The sequence below is a fragment of the Bos javanicus genome, chromosome 25 (assembly GCF_032452875.1).
Source record: "Bos javanicus breed banteng chromosome 25, ARS-OSU_banteng_1.0, whole genome shotgun sequence".
Lineage (NCBI taxonomy): Eukaryota > Metazoa > Chordata > Mammalia > Artiodactyla > Bovidae > Bos > Bos javanicus.
Window position 1 is genome coordinate 13,153,410 of NC_083892.1, and position 26,397 is coordinate 13,179,806.

General features: G+C 38.6%; 1 protein-coding gene across 18 annotated transcripts in view; it reads left to right on the forward strand.

The window, feature by feature from the left end:
• Positions 1–26,397, forward strand: part of MRTFB (myocardin related transcription factor B) — a 223,829-nt gene that overhangs the window by 177,053 nt on the left and 20,379 nt on the right. For all 18 annotated transcript variants that reach the window (XM_061401165.1, XM_061401170.1, XM_061401154.1 and 15 more), the window contains 5 exons: positions 540–615; positions 4,529–4,690; positions 5,487–5,665; positions 21,788–21,922; positions 23,835–24,082. In XM_061401165.1, coding sequence (XP_061257149.1) covers positions 540–615; positions 4,529–4,690; positions 5,487–5,665; positions 21,788–21,922; positions 23,835–24,082 — 800 coding nt within the window. The remainder of the gene's footprint in view (positions 1–539; positions 616–4,528; positions 4,691–5,486; positions 5,666–21,787; positions 21,923–23,834; positions 24,083–26,397) is intronic.

The following is a 26,397-nucleotide window of genomic DNA, read 5'->3' on the forward strand; positions in this document are numbered from 1 at the left end:
TTTTCCCAGGATGCAATAATGATCTCTTAGAGTCATATAAACTACAAAACTCATTTTAAAGCCATACTGTTTAGAATTGAGTACAGTTCTGAATAAGAAAATATGGTTAAAGACATGAATTCATCAAAGACAGTACATTGGAATTTTTAGGAAATGTGTTATCTAGGTGAATTTTTACTTGACCTGAAGTGTAGATTTTTTTTTAAGATACTTATATGTTCAAATCCTCTGTTCAGAGGTCATCTTTAAAATTATGAGCCTCTGCTTTTCCAAGTTTTAAAATAAAAGTCTATAAAGTGCTTACTTTATGTCAACATAGACTTCAAATCCCTGTACAATTTTGAAGGCTGCAATTTAAGTCCTGTATTGGATAATAGTTTCTCACAAAACTAATTTCTACTCTTTTCTTTCTCTCAAAATCATGACCAAAAGCATATACAATTTATTTAAATGGAGTTACCTTGAGGTAAAAAAAAAAACACACAATAAATCATAAATAATTTATGGTAAGACTTTCTCTTTCTCTCTCTATCTAAAAGACCGAAAACTTTTTGAAGCACAAGATTCGGAGTCGACCAGATCGTTCTGAACTTGTCAGGATGCACATTTTAGAAGGTAAAAGTTCTGTTTCTGCTTATCTTGCTACATTTTCTCAAGAAAACAAGTGAGACTTACACCATTTCTGTTTATTCCGATTTTAATAACTTTTAACCCCACAGGCTGACATCCTGTCAATTGGATAGCAGCATGAAGACCCCAAGCTAAAAGTGTTATGTTAGATACACGGGGTTATACAAATAACCAGATGATGGACTGAGTCTTCCCTGCCCACTGAGGGCGCTTATGGGTCTCTCTGCCATTCTGTTCTGGAAAAACATTTTCCGTCCAGATTTCTTCACCAGTGGGTGATGTGTGCCCACTCATCATAAAAGGTCTGATAGACACAAGTCTAACCCTAGATTTTAAACCACTTGGACCCTGTTGTGTCTACCTGGGGCAAGCCCATACCTAACATTTTTCTTTGTTGCTGCTTACCCACAACAGTCCAGCTTGATCTGACCATTATCACAAACAAACTCCCCTCAGCCCACCACATTTTCTGCATGCCTGAGCCTCATCTTTTACAAAGCTGGTAAGGACAGTTCTATTCCATCTTTGGTGAGGCATGTGGCTCAGGTCGTGGCTTTTTCTCTCTAAAGATAAAGCCTTCTTGGAAGGTGGTACTTCTACCATAAAGTCCCGAGATAAATTTTCTTCCATTGTTTTGCTTCACTGACTTAATTTGTTGAGCAAGACGAGGAGCCTGACCTTGTGATAGCCTTGAGAGTGTGAAACCTTGAGAAGATACAGCAACTTCTCAAACATTTAGAGACAGTTATTAGGTAGGAGGAAGATTAGATTTCTTTTCTCTGGCCTAATGATAGAGTTAGAATTAGGTTGATATTACAGAGTATTAGATTTTAGCTCAGCATAAAGGTCAGTCAGATGTCTCCAGATAAAATCTTCAGGAAGTGACATGGTTGTCCTTACTAGAGGTGTTCGTTTGCTCCAGCAAGCTAGGCACCAGTCAGATTTCCCCCTTCATGGAGCTTATTACAGTCTAGTGGCAGAGAGATTATATGCAGGCAAAACAAGTCAATTACAGATTGTGAAAAGTGCCCTACGGGGAATACAGACAGACTGACACCGTGTAGAGAACGTTGTAAAGCAGTTCCGAGTATCAGGCTGGTCCCTCAAACCCCAAGTAGAGTCTCTTCTAATCCAGATAATCTATGACTAGGTAACTATCTTCGTGTCTGGGATGGGAGGCAAGAAGTCTATGCCTTTCTCCACTTCGACTGGACTAAAAAAAGCTTTTCCAGAACTCCATTGGTAGGGTAGGAGCAGCCACCAGCTGTCAGGGATAAGTGAATCTTCAGAGAAGCAAGTTTGCTGGTAAGTAACTTAGTAAATGACTCCTTCTGTGCCTGAAAATATCTTGACCTGTAAGAGACATTTTTGTAGAAATGACACTGCCCGTTTCAACTTGTCGTCTGACTGTAACAGGCTTTATTAACATAATTAAAACTAAGGCAAATGCATTTAACTATCAAAAGAAATCATATTTGCTTTTTCTAAAATCAGACTCTTCAGCATTTAAAAGCCTAATTATATATAGGAATAAACCATAAGTGATGTCTTTACGACATCTATTCTAAAGTTGAGATTTTTGAAGTAAGAATGTCTCATCTGTAATTTTAAAAATACCTTAAAACCACCAGCAACTTATTTTGCCATCATCCCAGTTTTGATTGAATTGGATGTTTGGCAGGCAGAAGTCTAAATTATTTCCTGAAGTTTTACCTCCGCCTCATGGAGATGAAGATGCACTTAGACCAGAATAGAAGCATACTGAAATGCCAGCCTCTACTACTTGCTTTTGGAATATCTTCTTCCCAAACATTCCTGATATCACTTGGATAGTGTCAGTGGAAGGGAGGCAAAGGCAGGAGACTGTCCTGCCTGCATCTTAACAAAAGCATCTTCAGAATGATTTGCATGATCTACTTCCCCCGCTTGTCTTCCTGTGCAGTTAGAAGGGCTTTATCTACTAAGATTGGGGCCAGAGTTGTTTTATACAGGAAAATTATAAAAATGAGATGAGCACATGTGTTATTTTAAGTTACAGAAACATGCATTTATTTACCAATATGCCGACTTAGGACTAAGAACTTCACATGAGGGGAATCATCTGCAATTTCCATTCATGGTGGATCAAAATGTAAAGATACTTGAAAAGCAGTCTGAGTTTAAAAATCTTAAATTTTATCGTTTTTCCCCAAATCTTTATAGTTGTTAGTTGTCCTGATGTGACAGTGATTTTTTTTTAATGACTTGCTTTTATCAAGTCATGCCAAAGCATTTAACTCAGGTTTCCAAGAAATAATCATTTTTGAAGTTTATGATTTCCCCGTAACATTTAAATTATGAGTGACGATGGCAATCACAATATGGCACTGTTTTGTGGACAGCCAAGGTTAATTTTTGGTAAGCACATAAGGTGAAAAGAGAAGTGCTCAGCTGTGCTGAAGGGTAGTTTATTGGCCGTGGGGTCTCAGTGTGCTTTGGGCCTCAGCTAGGACATCTAACCTACAGAATGAAAAACATCAGACAGTCCTGAGGTTACTTACAGGGAGTTTCATTAAAAGATCTTCTACTGAATAATTTAAGAAGCAAGCAACTTTCAACGCAATATTGAGTTAACACCAACAGTCAGACTAAGTATTATTTAGAACAATTTAATAAAATGTTAATGAGCATTACCAGAAACACAGGAATTATGCAAAGTTATGCTGTTTATGAGTTATGATATTTATAGTAGTTTCACGTCTATTATACAACTTTATGCATTTGTGGGTACATGAGTTGATGCTTCTATGTGACAATGAATTACTATGTAATTGAATGTCTCAAGGTTATTTATTCAGAAATAAATCCAAATTTTAATTCTTATGAAGGACTCTGTGCACAGGAATATGATTTGTAGCTTTTCCCAGCAACTCCTGCAGAGGAGCTTGTAGTCTGAGATGCAGTGTCACCCCTTCGCAGAAATGGGTTTCCAGTGAAGCCCAATCTAAAACTGCAAACTTCTTGAGCATGGACCGCATCTCTCTCCTCTGTATCCCCAATACCTAATAGATGTGAATTTGACCCTCCTATCATAAATAAGCAATAGCAGCACCTCAGTTTTGGCTTGAGTTCATATTAATTTGAGTCCAGGGACATCCACATTGTGTAGACAATATAAAGCTTTCCAGGACTAGAATGTAAATTGCAGATGGGAGCATTCTCAAGCAGTCGTTGTCTTTCCATAAATAAATTTACACCAGTTGAAATTAGTTGGCCTGAAATAACATTATGGAATTCAGATTCAGATTAGTCACTCAGTCGTGTCCGAGTCTTTGCGACCCCATGAATCGCAGCACACCAGGCCTCCCTGTCCATCACCAACTCCCGGAGTCCACTGAGACTCACGTCCATTGAGTCAGTGATGCCATCCAGCCATCTCATCCTCCGTCATTCCCTTCTCCTCTTGCCCCCAACCCCTCCCAGCATCAGAGTCTTTTCCAATGAGTCAACTCTTCGCATGAGGTGGCCAAAGTACTGGAGTTTCAGCTTTAGATCATTCCTTCCAAAGAAATCCCAGGGCTGATCTCCTTCAGAATGCACTGGTTGGATCTCCTTGCAGTCCAAGGGACTCTCAAGAGTCTTCTCCAACACCACAGTTCAAAAGCATCAATTCTTCGGCGCTCAGCCTTCTTCACAGTCCAACTCTCACATCCATACATGACCACTGGAAAAACCATAGCCTTGACTAGACGAACCTTTGTTGGCAAAGTGATGTCTCTGCTTTTGAATATGCTATCTACGTTGGTCATAACTTTCCTTCCAAGGAGTAAGCGTCTTTTAATTTCATGGCTGCAGTCACCATCTTATGGAATAGAGACAGTAATTCAAGTAATAATTAAACCTGTGTTTCCTCTTTCAGAAACATTTGCGGAGCCGTCCCTGCAGGCTACTCAGATGAAGTTGAAAAGAGCTCGACTAGCTGATGATCTGAATGAAAAGATTGCTCAAAGACCTGGTCCTATGGAGCTGGTAGAGAAAAACATCCTTCCTGTAGACTCCAGTGTTAAGGAAGCAATTATAGGCAAGACTCTGAAATTTTACTGTTTTCTGAGAGACAAACTTGGAAGTTTTAGATAAGAAAAATCTACTTTTAAAGCCAGCACCAATCATGATTATTGTTTTCTGGATGATTTAGAAATCAACATTTGTACTTATCTCCATAGTATTATTATTGTTATTATTAATACTAAGTATGATAGGATTAGCACCAGTTAACACAGATATTCCTCTAACAAGAGGTTTAAGCTACCATGACCTATGGAAATTAGGCAGTCTGTATTCAGTCATTTTATGATTCCATTCAATTCCAAAGAAATGGGCCCCAAAAGGGAAGGTGTCAGTACAGCAGCGCTGCTCCCTGAGGTGGGACTTAGCAACAGGTACCCCAGTCAGAGCCCCATTTGGCCTCATAATGTTTTTCAACAGCTGGATCCAAGCAAGCTCCGCACATTGTCTTTAGCTGATGTATCTTTTAGGTCATTTGCTGATGAATGAACTTATTTTGTCCTTTAGCACTTCCACACTCTAGGTTTTTTTGAATGCATTTGCATCCCTAGGTGTCATTTAAAAAATCTCTTGTCTCCTGTATTCCTATCAGTAGTAGTCTGATCCAAAGGCTTGATCTGACTCAGGTTTGGTATTTTCCCCCAGGTATTCATCATAGGTAGTTGTGTATTCTCCCACTGAGAAGTACATTATGTCCAACTTTGTTTTTAAACAGCTTTCTTTAGTCCTTATAATGAATAATATTTCTCCTTTTTCGTTTTAACCTTAGTATTCCAAGGCCAAGATCAATTAAGAATCACTTCTTTCTTTAGGCGTTGGGAAAGAGGACTATCCCCAAACTCAGGGCGATTTCTCATTTGACGAAGACAGCAGTGATGCTTTGTCTCCGGACCAGCCAGCCAGCCAGGAGTCGCAGGGGTCAGCCGCGTCCCCAAGTGAGCCAAAAGTTAGTGAATCGCCATCTCCTGTGACTACAAACACTCCAGCCCAGGTATTGCTTTTCTTGTTTTTAACCCCTAAACCAAGAAAGTGCCTTGTTTTTATGTATCTAGGTAATGCATCTTCACTAGAAAAAAAGTCTGAAAGTGCAGAAAAGCATAGATTTTTCACATGTAATCCAGCTATTCACATTTTCAGTAGATTCTTACATTTTCTTTCTGTTCTATGTACACATTTTTACTTTACAGTTTTGTAACTCAATTTTTTCATGTAACTTTTTTTTGAGTTACAATTCACACATCATAAAATTCACGCTTTTTTCTTTTTAACCATCTTGGTCGTCTTTAAGTGTACAGGCCTGTAGTCTGTATTCACACTGTTGTGCAGCAGATCTCTAGAAGCTTGTCTTACAAAACTGAAGCTAAATCCATTAAACATCAACTCCCCATCCCCCCAGGCCTGGTAAGTACTTTCCTTCAATCTCAATGAATTTGATTACTTTGAATATCTCATATGGCTTATATTATTTAAGTGTCCTTGGGGTTCATTTATGTTGTAAAATGTGACAAGATCTCTCTCAGTTTTTAAGCTGCATAATATTCCATTTTATGGATATACCACATTTTGTTTATCCATTCATTAGTGAACATGGGGTTGCCTCCATCTCTTGGCTGTTGTGAATAATGATGAGTACACGAGTGTGAAAATCTCTCTTTGAGACCCTGCTTTTAGTTCTTTGGGCATATACCCAGAAGTGGGATTGTTGGATCATATGGTAGTTCTATTTTTAATTTTTAAGGAACCACCATACTGTTCTCCATACTGGTTGCAACATTTCACACTCCCAGCAGCAGTGGAGGAGGAAATGGCAACCCACTCCAGTATTCTTACCTGGAGAATCCCATGGACAGAGGAACCTGGTGGGCTACAGTCCATAGTGTCGCAAAGAGTCGGACACGACTGAGACACTAAACCACCGCCACCAGTGCACATATGTTCCTATTTTTCCACATCCTCACCAACACTTGTTAATTTCTGTTCTTGTCATAGTAGCTGTTTCAGTGGAATGAGGTGATCTCACTGTGTTTGTTTTTATTGAAGTATAGTTAATTTACAATTTTGTGTAGTTTCAAGTGGACAGCAAAATGATTGTTATACATATAAATATATATGTGTATATATATTTTCAGATTCTTTTCTGTTATAGTATTATAAGATATTGAGTATATTCACTGTTTTCTTTTTTTCAACTGGAGTATAGTTGGTTTACACTGCTGTGACTCAGCCATACGTACACCTAGATCCCCTCTCCACAGAGCACCGAGCAGAGTTCCCTGGGCAGTAGCTTCTCATTAGTTACCTGTTTCATGCACAGTAGCGTACATGTGTCAGTCCCAACCTCCAAGTTCATCCCACCCCCACCCCCCCTCGGTATCTATACATTTGTCTCTATTTCTACTTTGCAAATCATCTCTACCATTTTTTCTGGATTCCATGCATATGTGTTAATATAAGATACTTGTTTTTCTGGCTTCATTCTTTATGACAGCCTCTAGATTCATCCATGTCTCTGCACATGGCACAATTTCATTCCTTTTTATGGCTAATAAATAGTCCATTGTATATATGTACCCCATCTTTATCCATTTCTCTGCTGATGGACATTTAGGTGACTTCCAGGTCCTGGCTATTGTAAATACTGCTGCAGTGGACACTGGGGTGCATATATCTTTTTGAATTATGGTTTTCTCTGGGTATATGCCCAGGAGTGGTACTGCTGGGTCATAGGGTAGTTCTGTTTTTAGTTTTTTAAGGAACCTCAATACTGATCTCCATATTGGCTGCATCAGTGTTCATTCCCACTAACAGTGTAGGAGGGTTCTCTTTCTCCACATCCTCTTCAGCATTTATCATTTGTAAATTTTTTTTGATAGTGGCCATTCTGACTCATGTGAGGTGATAGCCTCACTCTAGTTTTGATTTGCTTTTCTCTGACCATTAGTGATGTTGAGTCTCTCTCTTTTAATGTATTTGTTGGCCATCTGTATGTCATCTTTGGAGAAATGTCTATTTAGGTCTTCTGCCCATTGATTGTGATGTCTCACTGTGGTTTTGATTTGCATTTCTCTAATCATTAGTGATGTTGAGCATCTTTTCATATGCCTTTGGTCATTTGTATATCATCTTTGGAGAAATCCCTTTTCAAATCCTTTGCTCTCTTTAAAATCAGGTTGCTTTTCTGTTGAGTTGTAGGAGTTCTTTATATGTTCTCGATATTAACCCCTTATCAGATATATGATTTGCAAATACTCTCTCCCATCTTTTCACTCTGTTGACAGTAACCTTTAATGAACAGACGTTTTTAAGTTTGATCTAGTCCTCTTTGTGTATTTTTGGTTATGTGACCTGTGTTTTTGGTGTCAGACTATGAAATCATTGCCATAATTTGGTGTCATAAATTAGATTGTTTTGGATTGATTGGATCCTGTTTTTTTTTCTAAGAGTTTCATAGTTTGGGGGTCTTACATTTAGGTCTTTAATTCATTTTCATTTTTGTATATAAGATAAAGATCCAACTTCATTCTTTTGCATGTGGATATCCAGTTTTCCCCAACACCATTTGTTGAAAAGATTGTTCCATCCCCACTGAATGGTCTTGGCACTGTTGTCAAAGATCATTTGGTCATATATAAGAGAGTGTATTTACATGCTTTCTATTCTTTTGCATTGGCCTGTATCTCTGTCTTTATGTCAGTATCATTTTGATTACTAGAGCTTCATAGTAAATTTTGAAATCAGGAAGTGTGAGATCTTCAAATTTTATTCTTCTTCAAGATGATTTTGGCTACTTGGGATCCCTTGATATTCTGTGTTAATGTTAGGATGAATTTTTATATTTCTGTTAAAAAAAAAAAAAGGCACTGGGAAAATTCAACCTTTTAAAGTGTGTAATTCAGTGCTTACTAGTATATTCACAGATTTGTGCAACTCTCACACTATCTGATTCCAGAACACTTTCATCTTTCCCAAAAGAAGCCTGTACATATCAGCAGTCACTCCATTTGGCCCTAAGCAACCATCAATATACTTTGTCTGGATTTACCTATTCCAGACATTTTTTTGTAATAAATTCTGGAATCATACAATATATCATCTTTTGTGATTGGCTTCTTTTGCTTAGGTGTAATGTTTTTAAGGTTCATCCATGTTGTAGCATGTATCAGTACCTCATCCCTTGTTGTGGCTGAGTAATATTCCATTGTGTTGATATACCACATTTTTTTTTCATCAGTTAGTGGACATTTGCTATTATGACTAATGGTGCTGTGAACACTAGACAAGTTTTTATGTGGACATATGTTTTCACTTTTCTTCGGTATATATCTTGGAGTGGAATTGCTGTGGCATATGGTAACCTTATGTGTACCTTGCTTGTATACCTTAGTATTTAACTGAACTGATACACTGTATCTCTATTAACCAATTCCTTATTGTTGGTTAGTGGTGTTTTAGTCACTAATTCATGTCCGACGCGTGGGATCTCATGGACTATAGCCCACCAGGCTCCTCTGTCCATGGGATTTTCCAGGCAAGAATACTAGAGTGGGTTGCATTCCTTTCTCCAGGGGATCATCCCAACCCAGGGATCAAACCCCAGCCTCCTGCACTGCAGGCACATTCTTTACCAACTGAGCTGGGAAATCCCTACAGTTGTTTCCTATTTTTCACTACACCCTGGTTTTTTAATACATGCATAGTGGGCACTGATTATCTCTTTGAAGAATTACTAGATACTAAATGAATTTGAAACCTTATGTTAGGCAAAAGGTAGGCACTTCATCTGCCTTCCAAGAAAGAGTTCCACGGTGACTATGTCTTTACCACAAATAGGTAATATCATTTCTTCAAACTCTGCACACTGGAGACTGGAATGTTTTATTTGGCCACTTGATTTTGGTTATACTGAATTTATTCAACAAATACTTATCAAGCACCTACTATGCATCAGATTATATATGAGTATTCAATATAGTACATGCAAAAGAATCTAATATTTTTTAATAATTGCATTAGAAATTCACATTTCTTATTTCCTCAATGAGCATTTGTGTTTCTTTTGGTTTTAAAGAACTTTCATGCTGCACATAATTTGTTTTTCCTCTTTATCATGTTTTTCCCTTACTGAAATTTTAATAGTATTTAGTTATTTTAAAAGTCAAGACTGTTGAACTACTTAATGTGATGGGTCAAGTTCAGTAGAAAATGTTCTTACTAAAACCAAGCATCATAGAATTTTTGAATTGTACAGGAATTGAGCAATTATCTGGCCTCACCCATTCACCAGGGGAGGCCTCGGTTCAGAGCAGTATGGAAGTTTGGGGATTAAAAATGTTTGGATATTTTCTTACAGCATTTCTTCTCATTCATGAATATCTATTTGTTAGGGACTGTATGTTTCAACATTATCTTCTTTACTGCATTTATCACCATTATCTGAAATAGAGGTGTGTATCTTTAACACCTAGCACAGGGCCTGGTACAGAAAGAGTACTTAGTTGAATTCAGCACCATGAGCACTGACTAATGCCAGCTTGTAGAAGCAATATGTCTCCCATACTGCTTCTGTATCCCATGTATGTCTCCTGTACTGCATCCTGTGATGCCAGCCTGTCTCCCACTTGGAACCATCAGAGGTAGTCAGAGGAGCTACACGTTATACTCTCCTGTCAGAGTTTACAGGGCAAGTGTGACTGGCCCCTCAGCTTCATTGGAACCTGACCTGGAAGAAATGAGCGTCAGCGACCAGCCCCTACTGTCCTTACATACTGGCTGCACCCTGGTTTTCAGCTTTAAAAATAGGGCTAAAAAGAATGTCAAATATGCAAGTTAATACTATTAGAAAACAGTTCTACTTACCCATTTGGGTTGTTTGTTCTCTGTTTCTGTCTGAGTAGGTCAGGACATCAGACAGCTATTAGCATGGTCTTAGCTTTTAGTAACAGAGAATTTCTGTCACCTCAGCTATCTGCCTGGTAACAGCTTCATGACGGTTCCACCTGTAAGAAACTGTAAGTTTATAAGTGAGAAACTTCAATCAGAGGCAGTCCCACCAGTAGGCTGACATTCCAGAATTCCTTGAAGGAAAAACAGAAGGGAGAACAATTGCGTTTCTTGAAGAATAAATACAGCCTATTTATTGCCAGGGCAGCACACATGAAGCCTGAGGTCATTCATGAACTTAAACATTAATTTTCCTAACACTCTTTAGTGTTGCTCCAGTGCCACTTCTGTCTGCTTTTTATTTGTCACGAGTGCCTTTGGAAAGAGACCCACTTTAGAGAATGGTGCGTTTCCTACTTATACATTCAAGTAAAAGAGCCTAGAGTCAGGGCTGGCTTACGGCACCTTTCCCATTACATAATTCCTACACTGTATACCTTGAAACCTTCTTAAATTGTGTGTCCTTTATAAAATTCCCTTTCAGTATTTTACTATTTATAAATAAGGAATCTGACAAAGATTCTTAATATTATACACTTTATTCATGTAATTAAATAAGCATCTCCATGTTAACTGTACTATACTGATGTCAGAGAAAGATAATCCTTAAGTAGGATTGTAAGTATGTTGTAGATATTTGTTTTTGGCTTTTTAATCAACTACAGAGGCCAATTTTATGATGCCTGTAAAGTCTGTGGTTTTTGTGTCTAGAAGTGATAATTATGTTTTGCTTTGGGAAATTCTGTACTTTATTTTCACTGTTATCTCATGTTTGTTTTTAAAATTTGTCTAGATATCCCACTTGATATATAAGTAAAATGTATTAATCTTCCTAAATATAATTACTTTCACATTTATAGTTTAAGGGAAAGTATCAATACCTGAGGGACTTCCCAGGTGGCACGAATGGTAAAGAACCCGCCTGCCACATCTGCAGCATAAGAGGTGTGGGTTTGATCCGTGGGTCGGGAAGATCCCCTGTAGGAGGAGATGGTAGCCCATTCCAGTATTCTTACCTAGAGAAGCCCATGGACAGAGGAGCCTCTCAGGCTACAGTCCTTAGGGTCGCACAGAGTCAGACACGACTGAAGCAATTTTGCATGCATGCAGATCAATACCTGAAAACATTGCTTCTCATTAGACATCAAGTTTCCAGAGAGCAGGGATGGCCCTCATTTTGTTTTGGATGTTCTTTGAGATTCTGAGTTTTTAATCTTTAAAATGGAAATTCAGAAAAAGGAAATTCAGTACAGGAGTTTGATGGTGAATTTAATTACTATAGACCAGTGGTCCTCAAATTGCCTGTAGTGAAGGGATAATATGTTTTTTTATATAGTTTAATTTCCAATGTATTATGGACTAGTCCTTTTGTAATATAAAGTAAAAGTGGAGTGACATCAGCTTTCCTAAGACTTCTGTGCTTGTCACTGGCAGGTAACTGAGGTCCACAGACTATACTTTTGAGTGGCTCTAACATAGATTTCACTTGTTTACCAATGAACCAGGTTTTTCTCATATGGTGATTGATCATCATTTTATGCCACACATTTAATTCTGTGGCTTAAACACATTTTTCTAATTTTCCTGTTCAATTCTTTTCTTACTTGGCCTCATATAAAGTCCAAGACTTATTCAGGGAATTTCCTTAAGGTTCTTTAAAAGTTATACTTATGGATAATTAGTTGAGAGAAAATTAGGCTCAAGATTTCTATATGCCTTGCTTTATTGCAAAATGTCTCATGACATATAGTCTCCTTAATTCTTTTTCAGAACACACAGATACCAGAAGTTTAAGTCCTACAGGAAAAGTATTCAAATAAAAGAAACATTTCCTCCAAAAAATTTTTTTAACACATAACATCTAGACAAAAAACATTTTTCAGGCACTTTTACAATCCCAGTGCTAAAAAGCTAATGACCTCACAATGTGAACAATATACCACTACATCCTTCCTTCAAGATGTAAATTCTTTGAAATATGTATTTCTGTGTGGTCTGTAAAGAGACTAAAACTGCTTTTCCTTGGACTTTTGTCTTTTAATTCTGATCAAAGTACATCTGGAAAGGAATTTGCCAAAATATTAATAAATGACACATCACATACCAGAGCTCTGTTTTACGCTGAGGCAACTCTTGAACAATGGAAAGCTGTAGAAAATTAAGACCAGCAAGGCACACGTGTGTACCAGGAGCTGTGACACTGGTCCTTTTAACTGGAGGACTTTTTTTCTCTCAGTGATTTCTTAAGTCATTTAAATAATCATTTATTATAAACACCCAGATGTTTAACTGTAAGTATGATCTGACAGGATCTGTGTTCATTTTCAAATTCAAAGTAGTACTGAAAGGAACCTTGTTCATCTCTTATTCTGTATCTTCAAGAAGACAAGCTTAAGGGAATTTGGTAAAATATTTTTTCCCATTGTTTCAAGTAATGTTCAGGTAGATGACCATTTGCCAGATAACAGAAATTTTAGGTTTAAGCTAACAAAGAGAATGAGCAAGGTCTAATATGTAAGCCCAGGTACACATATAGTAAATAATCAAAGTTAGACTTTGCAATTCTTTGCAAATATTCTTTGCAAATATTTATCAATAAAGGCCTGAGTAGAACATCAAAGACATTAACTGTAATTTCTATTATTACTCCTTCAATTATGCTTTTTATAACTTACATATTATGAGGAAGGAGTCTGCCACTATTCATAGAGTTTTGAGCTGAGTTCCAACGTTAACTGTGAAATTGTTTTCCATCCCAGTTCTTGACTCAGTTCTGTGACCAACAGGAAAGTGCCTAAAATAGTGCATTATGCAGAATAGGCCTTTCTCGTTTATTAATAAATCTTTATTGAATATAATTGAGATGATAAAAATAATGGCCAACGTTTGCTGAGCGCCTAAGTGTCGTTCAGGCACTGAACAACTTACTTCGCATGTATTATCTGGGGCAGATGTCATGAAAAAGCATCTGTCTGGCCTGTATAGGATTTGAACTAATGACTTAGTTCTAATTAGGCCAACAGTGTGATACTTTTCCAGCACATCATCCTGTGTTATCCCGTTATGATTGATAGTGACAACTATTATTTCTATTGCCTAAGAAGTACATACATAACATTTTTTTGTCTACTATACAATCTCACATAGTTCAGATACCAAAAATGAATAACAGTAATTTTATTATTTATTATACTTTCACATTCTGACCCCCTAAGAGGTACTTTAACTAACTTGTGAATCACCAACATGGTCACACCAAGGTTGTAATAGACATTCCACGTGATTCTGTAGAATATAATAAATAATATGTGACAACTTTATAAAGAGGACTGTATTTTTAAAAAGTGGACATTGGCTCTAGGTTTTCCAAAGTTGATCCTAAAGTATATGAAATTGTTATGAAGTTACCACCAAAAGTAACAAATTCATTAATGATTAGAATAGTTGGTCCTCTGACTAATCACTCTTCTGCTATGTGGTTCTACTTTATAATTATTAATAGCATTAGTTATAATTGAACTATAAAAAATCAGAAATACTAAATGAATAGATTCACACTGAGATTATTACACAAGTATCTGCATACTTACCACTATCTCACTGTGAAAGATAATACACATCAACAAAGCAAGGTCCAGGCCCTCATTCTCTCACAGATGCAGTAAGTAAACCACAGGCTAAAATGATTGTATAGAGCTCTGGAAACCAGTCAGAGATCTACATCAACCAAACACCCAATTAAGAAAAAGCCACATCAGAAACATAGAACATGCCATGGTGTTTTCACTCATCCTTTCCCACCCTTAACACGGCACAGAGGAAGTCGCCCAGTACCCAGTTCCCTCCCTCAGGATGGAAGGTATGGAGCAGAACTTGTTAGCAGTATTCTGGCCTGTTGTGGGCTAGTTGAGGAACTAGTTTCTGAAGTGCGTAGTTTGGATCTCAGGCTAGCAGAAGCTATAGAAGGTAGTGGCAGGAGCCATTATCATGTGAAAACTGTAGAGTAACCGCAGACCCACAGACACCTGAGGGCAGCAGATTACAGATCAAAGAATGCAATGAAAGTGTTAGTTGCTCAGCCTTGTCAGATTCTTTGTGACCCCGTGGACAGTAGCCCACTAGGCTCCTCTGTCCTTGTAATTTCCCAGGCAAAGGAATGAGTTGCCATTTCCTTCTCCAGGGGATGTTCCAAACTGAGGGAATACAATAGAACTCTTAATGCCCAGAGAAGTCATGATGAGACTCTGGGAAATGAAGACATGCGAGGCCCATAAAATTAGTTAAGGTCTTCAACAACTGTCTGCAAAGACTGGGAGAGGTGGATGTTTTTTCTCATGCCCAATTTTAAACCAAAGATGAAACCAAAAGAAAAAAACAGGCATACAAAGCAACGGAAATATAGCCCATTCAAAGCAACAAAATAATCTCTAGAAACTATCCCTGAAGAAACATGTCAGACTTCCTAAACAAAGACTTTAAATAACTGTCTTAAACATGCTCAAAAAGCTAAAGGAAAACACAAGCAATGAACTGAAAGAGATCAGGGAAACAATATATGAACAAAATGAAAATATCAACAAAAATTGTTTTTAAAAATTCATGGAGCTGAAAAATACACTAACTGAAAAGTCCATCAGAGGGTTCAATAGCAGACTCAGACAGCAAGCTTGAAGACAGATCATTTGAAATTATGGAGTCTAAGGATAAAGAGAATGAAAAAAGTAAACAGAGCCTAAGGGACATGTGAGATACCATCAAGCTGATCCATTGGGGCATTATGGCAGAGAAATTAATTTAAGAATGATGGCCCAAAACTTTGCAAATTTGAGGCAAGAAATGGACTTATGAACCCAAGAAGCTCAATGAACTCCAAAGAGAATAAACCCAAAGAGATTCATACTGCTGCTGCTGCTAAGTCGCTTCAGTCGTGTCCGACTCTGTGCGACCCCATAGACGGCAGCTCACCAGGCTCCCCCAACCCTGGGATTCTCCAGGCAAGAACACTGGAGTGGGTTGCCATTTCCTTCTCCAATGCATGAGAGTGAAAAGTGAAAGTGAAGTCGCTCAGTCGTGTCCGACTCTTAGCGACCTCATGGACTGCAGCTTACCAGGCTCCTCCGTCCATGGGATTTTCCAGGCAAGAGTACTGGAGTGGGTTGCATGCTGAGACACGTTATATAATCAAACTATCAAAAGTCAAAGGCAGAATCTTAAAAGCAGCAAGAAAAGTCACTTGTTGCATATAAGAGGAAATTCCCCAGTAAAAATATAAGTGGATTTCTCAGAAGAACACTGCAGGCCAGAAGACATATTTGGATGATATATTTAAGTGCTGAAACAAAATTTGTCAACCAAGAACTCTATATCAGCCAAACTGTCCTTCATAACTGAGTGAGAAATTAAAACAACAAAGCCAGACAAATATCAAAGGAGTTCATTATCATTACACTTGCCGTGTAAGAAATGCTAGAGAGTCCTTAAGTTGAAATGAACGGATGCTAGACAGTTAACTCAAAGCCATTCAGAAACATGAAGTTCTTTGGTAAAAAGTAAATACATGGACAAATATAAGGAATAGTGTTATTATAATTTCTGTATATAACTCCACTTTTTATTTTCTATGGGATTTAAGCAATTTAAGCAACAGATGCACAAAAAATTATAAATCTGTTAATAACTGCATAATATATAATGATGTAATTTGTGACAATACAAAGTGGGGAGGTGTGGCTATAAAAGTAGTTCTTGTATATAACTGAGATTGGTATCAATATAAGTTAGATGTCATGGCTTTAGGATGTTATGTGTAATTCACATGGTAACAACAAAGAAAATATCTATAGGATATGTATCTATAAAAGTAGTTCTTGTATATAACTGAGATTGGTATCAATATAAGTTAGATGTCATGGCTTTAGGATGTTACGTGTAATTCACATGGTAACAACAAAGAAAATATCTATAGGATGTTTATCTATAGGAAATGAGAAAGGAATCACTGCAAAAAGTCAACCAAACACACAAGTGTAAAGACATGCTTATGGATTAGAAAATTTAACATTGTGCTGATGTCAGTACTACTGAAAAGCAATCCATGGATTCAGTACAATGCCTATAAAAATCCCAATCACAAAACAGTGTGGTTTAGGCATAAAGAGACACATAGACCAATGGAACAGCATCGAAAACCCAGAAGTAAGTCTTCACATATATGGTCAAATGATTTTAAGATCAAGTGTCAAGGTCACCCAGTCTCAAGGAAACAGGACAGTCTTTTCAACAAACAATGTTAAGAAAACTGGATGTCCACATGCAAAAGAGTGAAGTTGGATCCTTACCTAACACCATATATGAAGATTAACTCAAAATGATCAAAGACCTGAACATAAGAGCTGCTGCTGCTGCTGCTAAGTCGCTTCAGTCGTGTCCGATTCTGTGTGACCCCATAGATGGCAGCCCACCAGGCTCCCCCGTCCTTGGGATTCTCCAGGCAAGAACACTGGAGTGGGTTGCCATTTCCTTCTCCAGAACATAAGAGCTAGAACTGTTAAAATCTCTGAGGAGAGGGGGAGGAATAGGAGAAAGCCTCATGACACTGAATTTGACTATGATTTCTTAAATATGACACCAGGCAACAAAAGAATAAATAGATAATTAGGCTTCATCAAAATTAAAACCTGCATCAAAGCACACTATCAACAGAGTGAAAAGCAACCCACAGCATGAGAGAAAAAAAATCTGCAAATCATGTATCCAGTAAGGGGCTAATATTCAGAATATGTAAAGAACTCTCACAAATAACAGGGGGAAAAAACTGATTTTTAAATGGGCAAAGGACTTGCATAAACATTTCTTCAAAGAGGATATATAAAGACTAACAAATGAAATGATATTCAACAACACTAATGGCTAGAGATTCAACTCAAAACCACAATGCCTCATACTATTAGAATAGCAAATATCAAAACGAACAGAAATTAACAGGTTGTCAGCAAGGATGTGGAAAAATTAGAACCCTTGTTCACTGTTGGTGGAATTGTGAAATAAATGGTACATATTGCTATAGAAAATGGTATGGCAGTTTCTCAAAAAGTTAAAAACAAAATTACCTTATCAGCAATTTCATTTATGGGTATATGGCCAAAAGAACTAAAGCAGTGATTTGAACATCAGTTTGTACACCCATGCTCCTAGCAGCATTAGAAGTAACCCATGTGTCCATCAACAAATGAATGGATAAACAAAATGTGGTATACATACAGTGGAGTATTACTCAGCCTTAAAAAGAAGGAAATTCTCCATGGCTGATTCATGTCAATGTATGGCAAGAACCACTACAATATTGTAAAGTAATTAGCCCCCAATTAAAAGAAATAAATAAATTTTTAAAAAAGAAGGAAATTCTGACAAGCTACAAAATGGATTAATCTTGAGGACACTATACTAAGTGAAATAAGCCATCCACAAAAAGAAAGATGTATGATTCCACTCTAAATGTAGTTAAATTTATACATATAGAAAGTAGATGGTGGTTGCTGGGGAGAGGGGAGAATGGAATATTGTTGTTGAATGAGCACAGAGTTTCAGTTAGGGATGATGAAAAAGTTCTGAAAACGAATAGTAGTGATGGGTGCAGAGCAGTGTGGATGTATTTAATGACATACAGTTACATCCTTTAAAATGGTTTAATTGGTAAATTTTATCTTACATATATTTTACCATTATTTTTAAAAATAATAGATTTTTAAAATGAGTGACGCATGTCAGTCCTCACTACTACCAGGTATTCAAGCACCACCCGAACGTCCTCAAGCTACCATGCCAGTGGATTTTAATGTTCAGCTATTTTTTCTACAAATGACATGCTTAAACTTACAGCTATGTAATACAGAAACAAGGGGTCAGTGTAAGGTGATCTGTTTTAACAAAGCTGGAATTTTACATAAACTATCCATCTGGTAAATATACAAAGCATATATTTTTGATTTGTATTTGACTCATTTTATCTGAGGCTTTAAATTTAAAGAATAATTGCATGTTGAATCTCTTATTTGCATATTGTCCTCTTAAGATCTCTGCTACATCCTAAGTTGCAAACACTTTTATTGTAGATTTAAAGTCTACAGTACAAAACACTTTTGTTTTTAAATATCTAGTTTCTACCTCTCCAGATTGTATAAAGAAATTCTAATGAAAAAGGAACTCACCAGAGACAAATGATTGGTCTTTGGCAAGTGTATCGTCTTTTCAGAAGGAGCCAGTGCAGATACCTGAAACATCATAAAACTCTAATCAGCTTAAACACTTGCTCTGAACTTACTTTTTTCTTTTGTAGCAAACTTTTCTATAGTGATTTCTAATATGAGAAAGAAAGTGAAGTCACTCAGTCGAGTCCAACTCTTTGCGACCCCATGGACTGTAGCCCACCAGGCTTCTCCGTCCATGGGATTTTCCAGGCAAGAATACTGGAGTGGGTTGCCATTTCCTTCTCCAGTCTTTAATATTTGAAGTGCTTTCTTTTGAGTTTTATGTAGAGTGTAAATATCCATCATTAAAAAATAATGTTTTCCTGATATTTCTTGTTAAAATTACAACCATTGTCACGAGACCAGAAGTTGTGAAAAGAACAGTGTATCAGATCCAATAAAACAAGGCAAAGTTTGCAACTTTTTTTTTTTTTTTTGGAGAGAAGATTCTCAATCATTTTGAGATTAAATTTTTAATAGTCCGTAAGGTGAATTTAGATCTTGATGTCGATGAAGCATTAAGATTTTAACATATTGCTCAATTTACTGTGGAACAAAATAAGTGTGGTATCCTCTATGCCTTGGATATTCTTTTAGTCCTTTTTGGAATACTTTCATTTCAAAAATCGTAATATTGAGACTTTGGGGGTAATTCTAGCCACTGGAATTCCAAAATCTAGATATATGAAGGAAGATGGGAGCGTAGGGGAGGTGGAGGTTTCCTTTCTAAGGCACATAAAAAAGACCAGCAATATGTAAAGAAGCATTTAGATATTTCTCCCTTTTTAACCAGAATTTATCTTCCCTTTAGGTAAAATTAACAGTCAGTTTATCTCAGTTGAGTTATGCAGGAGGGAGTCTGTGGTTTTCTAGATAGCAGAGTCAAACTAAAATGCCAAAAAAGCTAAAAGATGGGAGCACTAAGGCGGAAGTCAATCAGACGAGGTCTAGAAATAGAGGCCATACCTTTTCATAAATATTACAGTTGATACCACATTTATTAAGACTGTTGTCTAATAAATCATTACTGTCATATCAGTCAATAGGGGCTAGACTGGCAAAACAGCTTACTAGGTTAGTAGAATTTATCTGCAAGGAAATCTATATATATATATATATATTTCAAAATTCAAATATCTGGTTCTGCTTCATATGCCAGTTATTTAATAGCCAAAGAATGTTCTTCCCCTGTGTGAAAACTGACCCAAAGATATGTATTCGCGTTTCCAAAATAACAAAAAAAAGGACATGAAAGAGAAATAGGTGACATAAAGCTACATTCTATAAAGCAGGGATCAGCAGGTCATCATCATTCACTGCACGTCAGAGGTTCACTGAGGAGCCAGCCATCTCAGGGCTCTCTGGGGACAGAAGTCACCCTGGAACATAGGTGTCAAGACTCATGGAGGAGTCCCTTCATTTCTGTTTGAAAATGAAATTGAGTGTGGCCACCTTTAAAAAGTTGTCTTGTATCGTCAACATTTACTGTTAACTAATAGTTACTTATAAATGAAAATCAATGACAAAGTGAAAACACAGTTCAGGGAGAGAAGTGACACGGGCACGGACACCTGGCTGCACCCACCCACATCTCCCAGGCTCTTCGGGCCTGGAGTGACCCAGCATGAGTAACGCCACCAGGAACTTCCATTCACCCATTAAACAAATATTTATTGAGTAACTAGTATGTGCCAGACAGTAAAGAATCTGCCTGCAATGCAGGAGACGCAGGAGACTTGGGTGTGATCCCTGGGTTGGGAAGATCCCCTGAAGAAGGGAATGGCAACCCACGCCAGTATTCCTGCCTAGAGAATTCCATGGACAGAAGAGCCTAGCAGGCTACACAGTCCATGAGATTGCAGAGAGTCAGACATGACTGAGCAACTTCACATCAGATGAGGCAGTATGTGCCAAGCTTCATATTTCTTGCTGCTAATAGCCCTCTGAGTTTTCAGGTCATTTATTTTAAGGAGGGAAAATACAATTTGCTATTTTTAAACCCGAATACTTCAACAAGAGAACTGATTTTGATTGTTGTTACGAATTTGAGAGTTGTTCAGGGAAATAGAAATGATAAAGACATTTTCTCTTAAGGCAAGGTCCAAGTAGTAATCAATATGCAACATTTAACTGATTTATTATAACAGTACTCTCTCTTTCCAGTAAATGAATACTTACACTGTACTTACAGAAGATTGCTGGTGGGAATAGTTTTTTGGGGCTGCTGATGGCTTCCTTTATTAATATATGACCCCAAAGTGAGATTCAGTAATTGCTGAATTTGGCCTAGGCAACAAATTCACTTCTTGCTCTAAGTGTGAGGGGACTGTCAATGCACAGGTCAGTCCTATTAGTATATATTCTTCAGATTTTCTTCTGTTGCAAGAACTGGGAGGCGGTGGTTCACAAGAGCACTAATCAGGTTTGGAAACGGGAACAGAAGCTGTCTAGCACCTTTAAGGACACGTGCATGGATCTGACCTACCAGAAGCGGAAGCTTTCTTACCAGAGGCTGCCTGACAGTGCACCTAGGGTGAGATCAAGGGGAGTCATGGGCCAGTAACGACGACTAAGCATCACGTCTGAAGTAGCCCAGATTAGTGTGACCTATAGGGCAAAAAAGCCTTTTGAGTACCGTGTCCTGTTTTGATAATTTTTATGAGTTTGGGACTTTCTTTCTGCCAAAAAATGGTGGTTCTGACCATAGTTCTGAGAAAACACTAGAGTTTTGTGAATCCAGCCTTATTTAGCTTTAGCTTTTCGTTGTCAGGGCAAAGACTAAATCGTTGGCTCAATGGATGTAAAGCAAGTTATTCCACCATCTAGGTCTCAGACATAATACTGTATTTTTCTGTTTCTTTTCTAGCTTTTCTGTTTTCACTGTTAATGATTTCACAGACTTGTCTCCTTTCTGCCTTTTCCACCAGTTTACTCCAGTGTCCCCAGCAGTTCCTGAATTCTTGAAAACTCCTACTGCAGATCAGCCCCCGCCACGGTCCACAGCACCCGTCCTCCCCCCAAGCACTACATCCTCAGCGAAGCCTGGGCCAGCACTGGTGAAGGTAGGTACCCTACATGCGTGCAACCCTCAGCGACGTCACCTTCAACTGTGGTCTCTAGCCCTGAGCACGGAGGACAGAGGCTGTGTCCAGAGCCTGCCTTTTAGTCAAGCCTTGAAAACAAAACCTCAGAAGGACTGGCTCACCCCAGCTTTCATAACTGAAACCTCCACCTTTAACAAATGACCTCTCGTTTGATGGTCACAGAAGAACAGAATAAAATTCAGTCTGTATAAAACAACTGCAGCAGCGCAGAAAGAGTTTAGAAGTCATTTTATCAACAGTTCCCAATTCAGCTTCCACCCAGGCCAGTAAGATAAAACTCATGGGGAAGAAACAAAGAGAGAGACTTTAGCACTTGGGATTCATGATTCTCACACACAGATGTCTGTAATGGTAATGTGATTTCAAACGTCTATACACAAGGTCAAATTCAGCAGTATTGGAGATATATTATGTGACAGGTTAAAGGTTTTCAAGAAGAAAATACCTTTTTTTTGTTTGTTTTTTAGTAGATTTGGCCTGATACAGCTTGGTTTGTTCTTCAGAGAAGCTGCAGATTTATGGCACTGTTCCTGCATTTTACTTGGTCAAAATAGTTTTTTAATGTGGATTTAGAACTGCTAGATAAAGGAGGGGGAGTTATAACCTGAGGAATAGTTTAATCATTTCAGATGTGGCTTTTGCCAAAATGAGCAGAACATAGATCCCAAACTTTTAGAACTAAAAAAGGACCTCGGAGAGCTAGCTTAGCCTTTCAGCACCTTTCAGGTGAGGATACCAAGGCCCAAAGAAAGGAGGCTATAACAAGGTCAGGACCCTGTCTCTGAATCCCTGTCTGGCCTTCGTCCTTCCCTCTCACTTAGCTGCAGTGCTCCTCCTTGGAGGCAGTTAGCCTGGGTGTGTTCCTCACTCCCCTCTGTCCCCAGGACCTGTTTGTCCTTGGTCTTCCTGGAGAGAAGGCTCTTGCTACTCCAGGCTGGTTCCTCTGTGTGGCCAGGTGTCCGTGCCTTCAGGGCACAGATCAGTGTATTTCACCCTATTCCATCACTTAGTATCGGAGCCACAAATTCCAGAGTGTCTGTGCAACTGAGCCAATAAAATCAGCTCTTGCATCCTTGTCCCGCAACCCCCATTGTGTCTTTGTACCTAAAGCCTCTCAGAAACAGTTTCCTATACCTTGTTTTGTGTTCTTGTGGACCATTCTTTAAAAAGATGAATTTATCTTACAATATGAATATTAAAAAGTAGAAAGTGATCTGATAACTTATAAATGAAGGAGATGAAAACCCAGAAGAGACATCTGATTCTTAACCATAAGACAGGGTCTCACACCCCATTTTTCAAAATAAAAATGTAATGTTTTGGAAAAAAAGTTTTAAATTCATGTTCATATCACTCAGCATTTTTTGTGTGTATTTGCCATGGAAATTGGTAGCTTTATATTCTGCTTTATTCTCAGTTAGAAGCACTTTTCTGCTTTTATATATTCACCATAGATTTTAATGATCACAAAATATTTACAGAATATAAAAGATTTAAGTTATATTTGTGATTAAGTGAAATATACTTAATCATTTCCCTATTGTATGTTTAGTGTGAAGCCTGTTTTTTCACAAGGAGGTAATAATATGTAAGCAGTAGACAGTGTCTACACAGGAACCAAAGTAAATGTTTGTTGAACTTGCATAGATGATGCAGAACTGAGCATCTTGCCCTTAGTCTAAGGGAACAACGCAGCAGAAGTTCTTAGGAGCACACGAACGTTCTCACAGCTCCTGAAATGTGTTTAGTATATTGCTTTCCAGAGAGGCAATCCCGATTTTCAAGGTGCGTTACTTTTTCTTTTCAAATCAGATATACACACAGTAGAATAGACTGCTTTCTCTTAAAGTGTTCTTTTTCTCGAAAATAGCAAAGCCATCCCAAGAATCCAAACGACAAACACCGCAGCAAAAAGTGCAAAGACCCCAAGCCCCGGGTGAAGAAGCTGAAGTACCACCAGTACATCCCGCCAGATCAGAAGGGGGAGAGGAGTGAGCCGCACATGGACTCCAACTACGCCCGGCTGCTCCAGCAGCAGCAGCTCTTCCTGCAGCTGCAGATCCTCAGCCAGCAACAGCAGCACTACAACTACCAGACCATCCTGCCCGCGCCACTCAAGTACGGCTTCGTAAACTGGGTTCACTGTGGTTTTTGTGAGCAGCCCTTAGTGTCTGAAGATGGGATGCTATGATTTATTTGTGCTCAGCGATTGTTTTCATTCTGTTGTCATCGAAGCTCATAGTGTCAGAAGTCCACATAGTGAGAAAAGTCTGCATTCCAGTTCACTTTTTGTCCTCTATAACAGGTTCTGAACTTTTCAAGTTAGAAACAACTTTTCACATTTACTCATCCAGGAAAGATTTGCCTGTTTATTTACTTGAATATTAGATGCAATGAGAAAAGCAAAAGAAGTGTAAACCTGGTATAAGCACTTTAAATTAAAAAAGACAGTTGAGCATAAATGCTGGAGCGGTCAAGAGAAGTTTTATGGAAAAGGCAGGAGGGAAAGGGCCTGAAACTTGGGAAGGACCCTTCCAAACCAAGAGGAATGGTCTGAGTACAAATACAGATGACGTTAGAGCAAACAATGCCTGTTTATATTGCATGATGAGAAAAATGGCCTGAGTAACATATATGACTAATTTTTAAAGCAGAAGGCAGATTTGAGCAGAGCCAATGTCTAGAGAAATGTGAAGTTGGGAAGACTTTTTTGGGGGGGAAGACTTTAATCTTGATATGGTGGATGTTTCAGAAGACCATGGTGACAATGTAAAATCAAAATGCAAGAAGGAACAGTGTGGTGCCAGTGTTGGAGGGGAGTCTGCAAGTAGGAAAGCCAGTTAGAAGCTTGGCAATAAAGCAGATACAAGAATAAGAAGGGACACTGAGAATGGGAAGGAAGGAGCAGGTGGCAGGAGTCCCAAAAGACGATAAAAGGTCTCAGTGACCAACAACTATGAAGAAGGAACATGTGCCCAAAGTTTGAGCCCAAGCAGGAAGGACAGAGGGAGTGAGTCCTGATAGTTTCTGAAACTGAATTCTCACAGCAGGACACCCACAGCTAATTTTGATTATGTACTAGAGGAAATCACTGGTTACACATCCTCAGAACACTGTTCTGGAAAACAGATAAAAATACAGTCTCTGTCCTTCATTTCATTCACTTTTCAGGAAAAAGGAAGTATTTACAGTCAACTGGAGAAAATAAACTCTAGAAAAAGATCCAAAATCTCATGACAAGGAAAAAATTATACTCTGATCCAACCACTCAATTTATGATCATGTGATCTGTAGAAGCCTATGTTTTCTACACGTAGGCTAAGCCTTCCTCCATGGAGAGCCCGTAATTTCTAGGAGTAGAAAAGGATTAAGGCTTACTAAAAAGCTTCTCTGTAAGAAATAGTCTCCTCATATGCTAAGAATTATCAATTCACTTTTTTCTTTGAAGACCCAAATATCTTGAGGAAGATTAGACCTATTAGTCATTCAGACCTTCCTGTGAAGTGCTTAAATCTGAAACATCAGGGCAACAGAGATGAAGGAAGAAAAGAGTGTTTGTAGCATGTTTTTATTTTAAGAGGAGGCAGGCCCGAGAGAGCTGTTGACATTGGAAGGGACCCAGGGAAGGCCAGAGAACTGGACGAGCATCAAAGACAAAGCACTGCTGCTTTACAGCTTCATCCAGGCCCGGGGAGGCGGCCCCCGGCCTGCCACCGCGGGACCCCATGAGGGAGGAGGACAGCAGGGGTGCTCTCGGTGCCCCGGCCGCGTGCTCAGCAGCACCCTCCTCACAGCGACTCTCAGAGGGGCCGACAGGACTGCCCCCAAGCCCTGATGAGGGAACTGGTAACTGAGGAGCCAGTAAAAGGGGGGTGTCTAGCCATGAAATAATCCTTTCTGTAATGTAAGAAATTGTGTGGGGCCAGCTTTGCAGATGGGAAGAAAACATCTGGCTGGGGTTGGGGGGGCACCCAAATGCGAAAGTTCTTTGTCTTTCTATGAAGGCTTTAGTTCCCTCCTCCTCAAACACTCCTGCCACTGAAGTCACCAAGCCACCTGCCCCAAGAAAGCGTCATCCAAAAAGACCCAAGAACTCAGAGGAGGAAGGAGCTGTCATTTCTGTGTTTATTTCACCGGATGGAAATGGAACACCAGTTTTGTTTAATCTCCAGATCCTAAGAATGGAGATGTTTTCAAACACATTGTTTCCTTTTACCAAAATTCAGTATAAGAAACCAAATGTGGGAGTTGTGTAGGGCCCACAGCGGTGGAACTTTACTGATAACAAAGCCCTTTGGTATCTTGGGAGGAGCAGGAGCCTGGAGACATGGGGCTTTAGTTCCCACATGGCCACTTACTGACAGAAGGGAAGGGTCCCAGCAGGTGTCTGGACCTCAGGATCCTCAACTACGCAGTGATTACATTCATCAGGT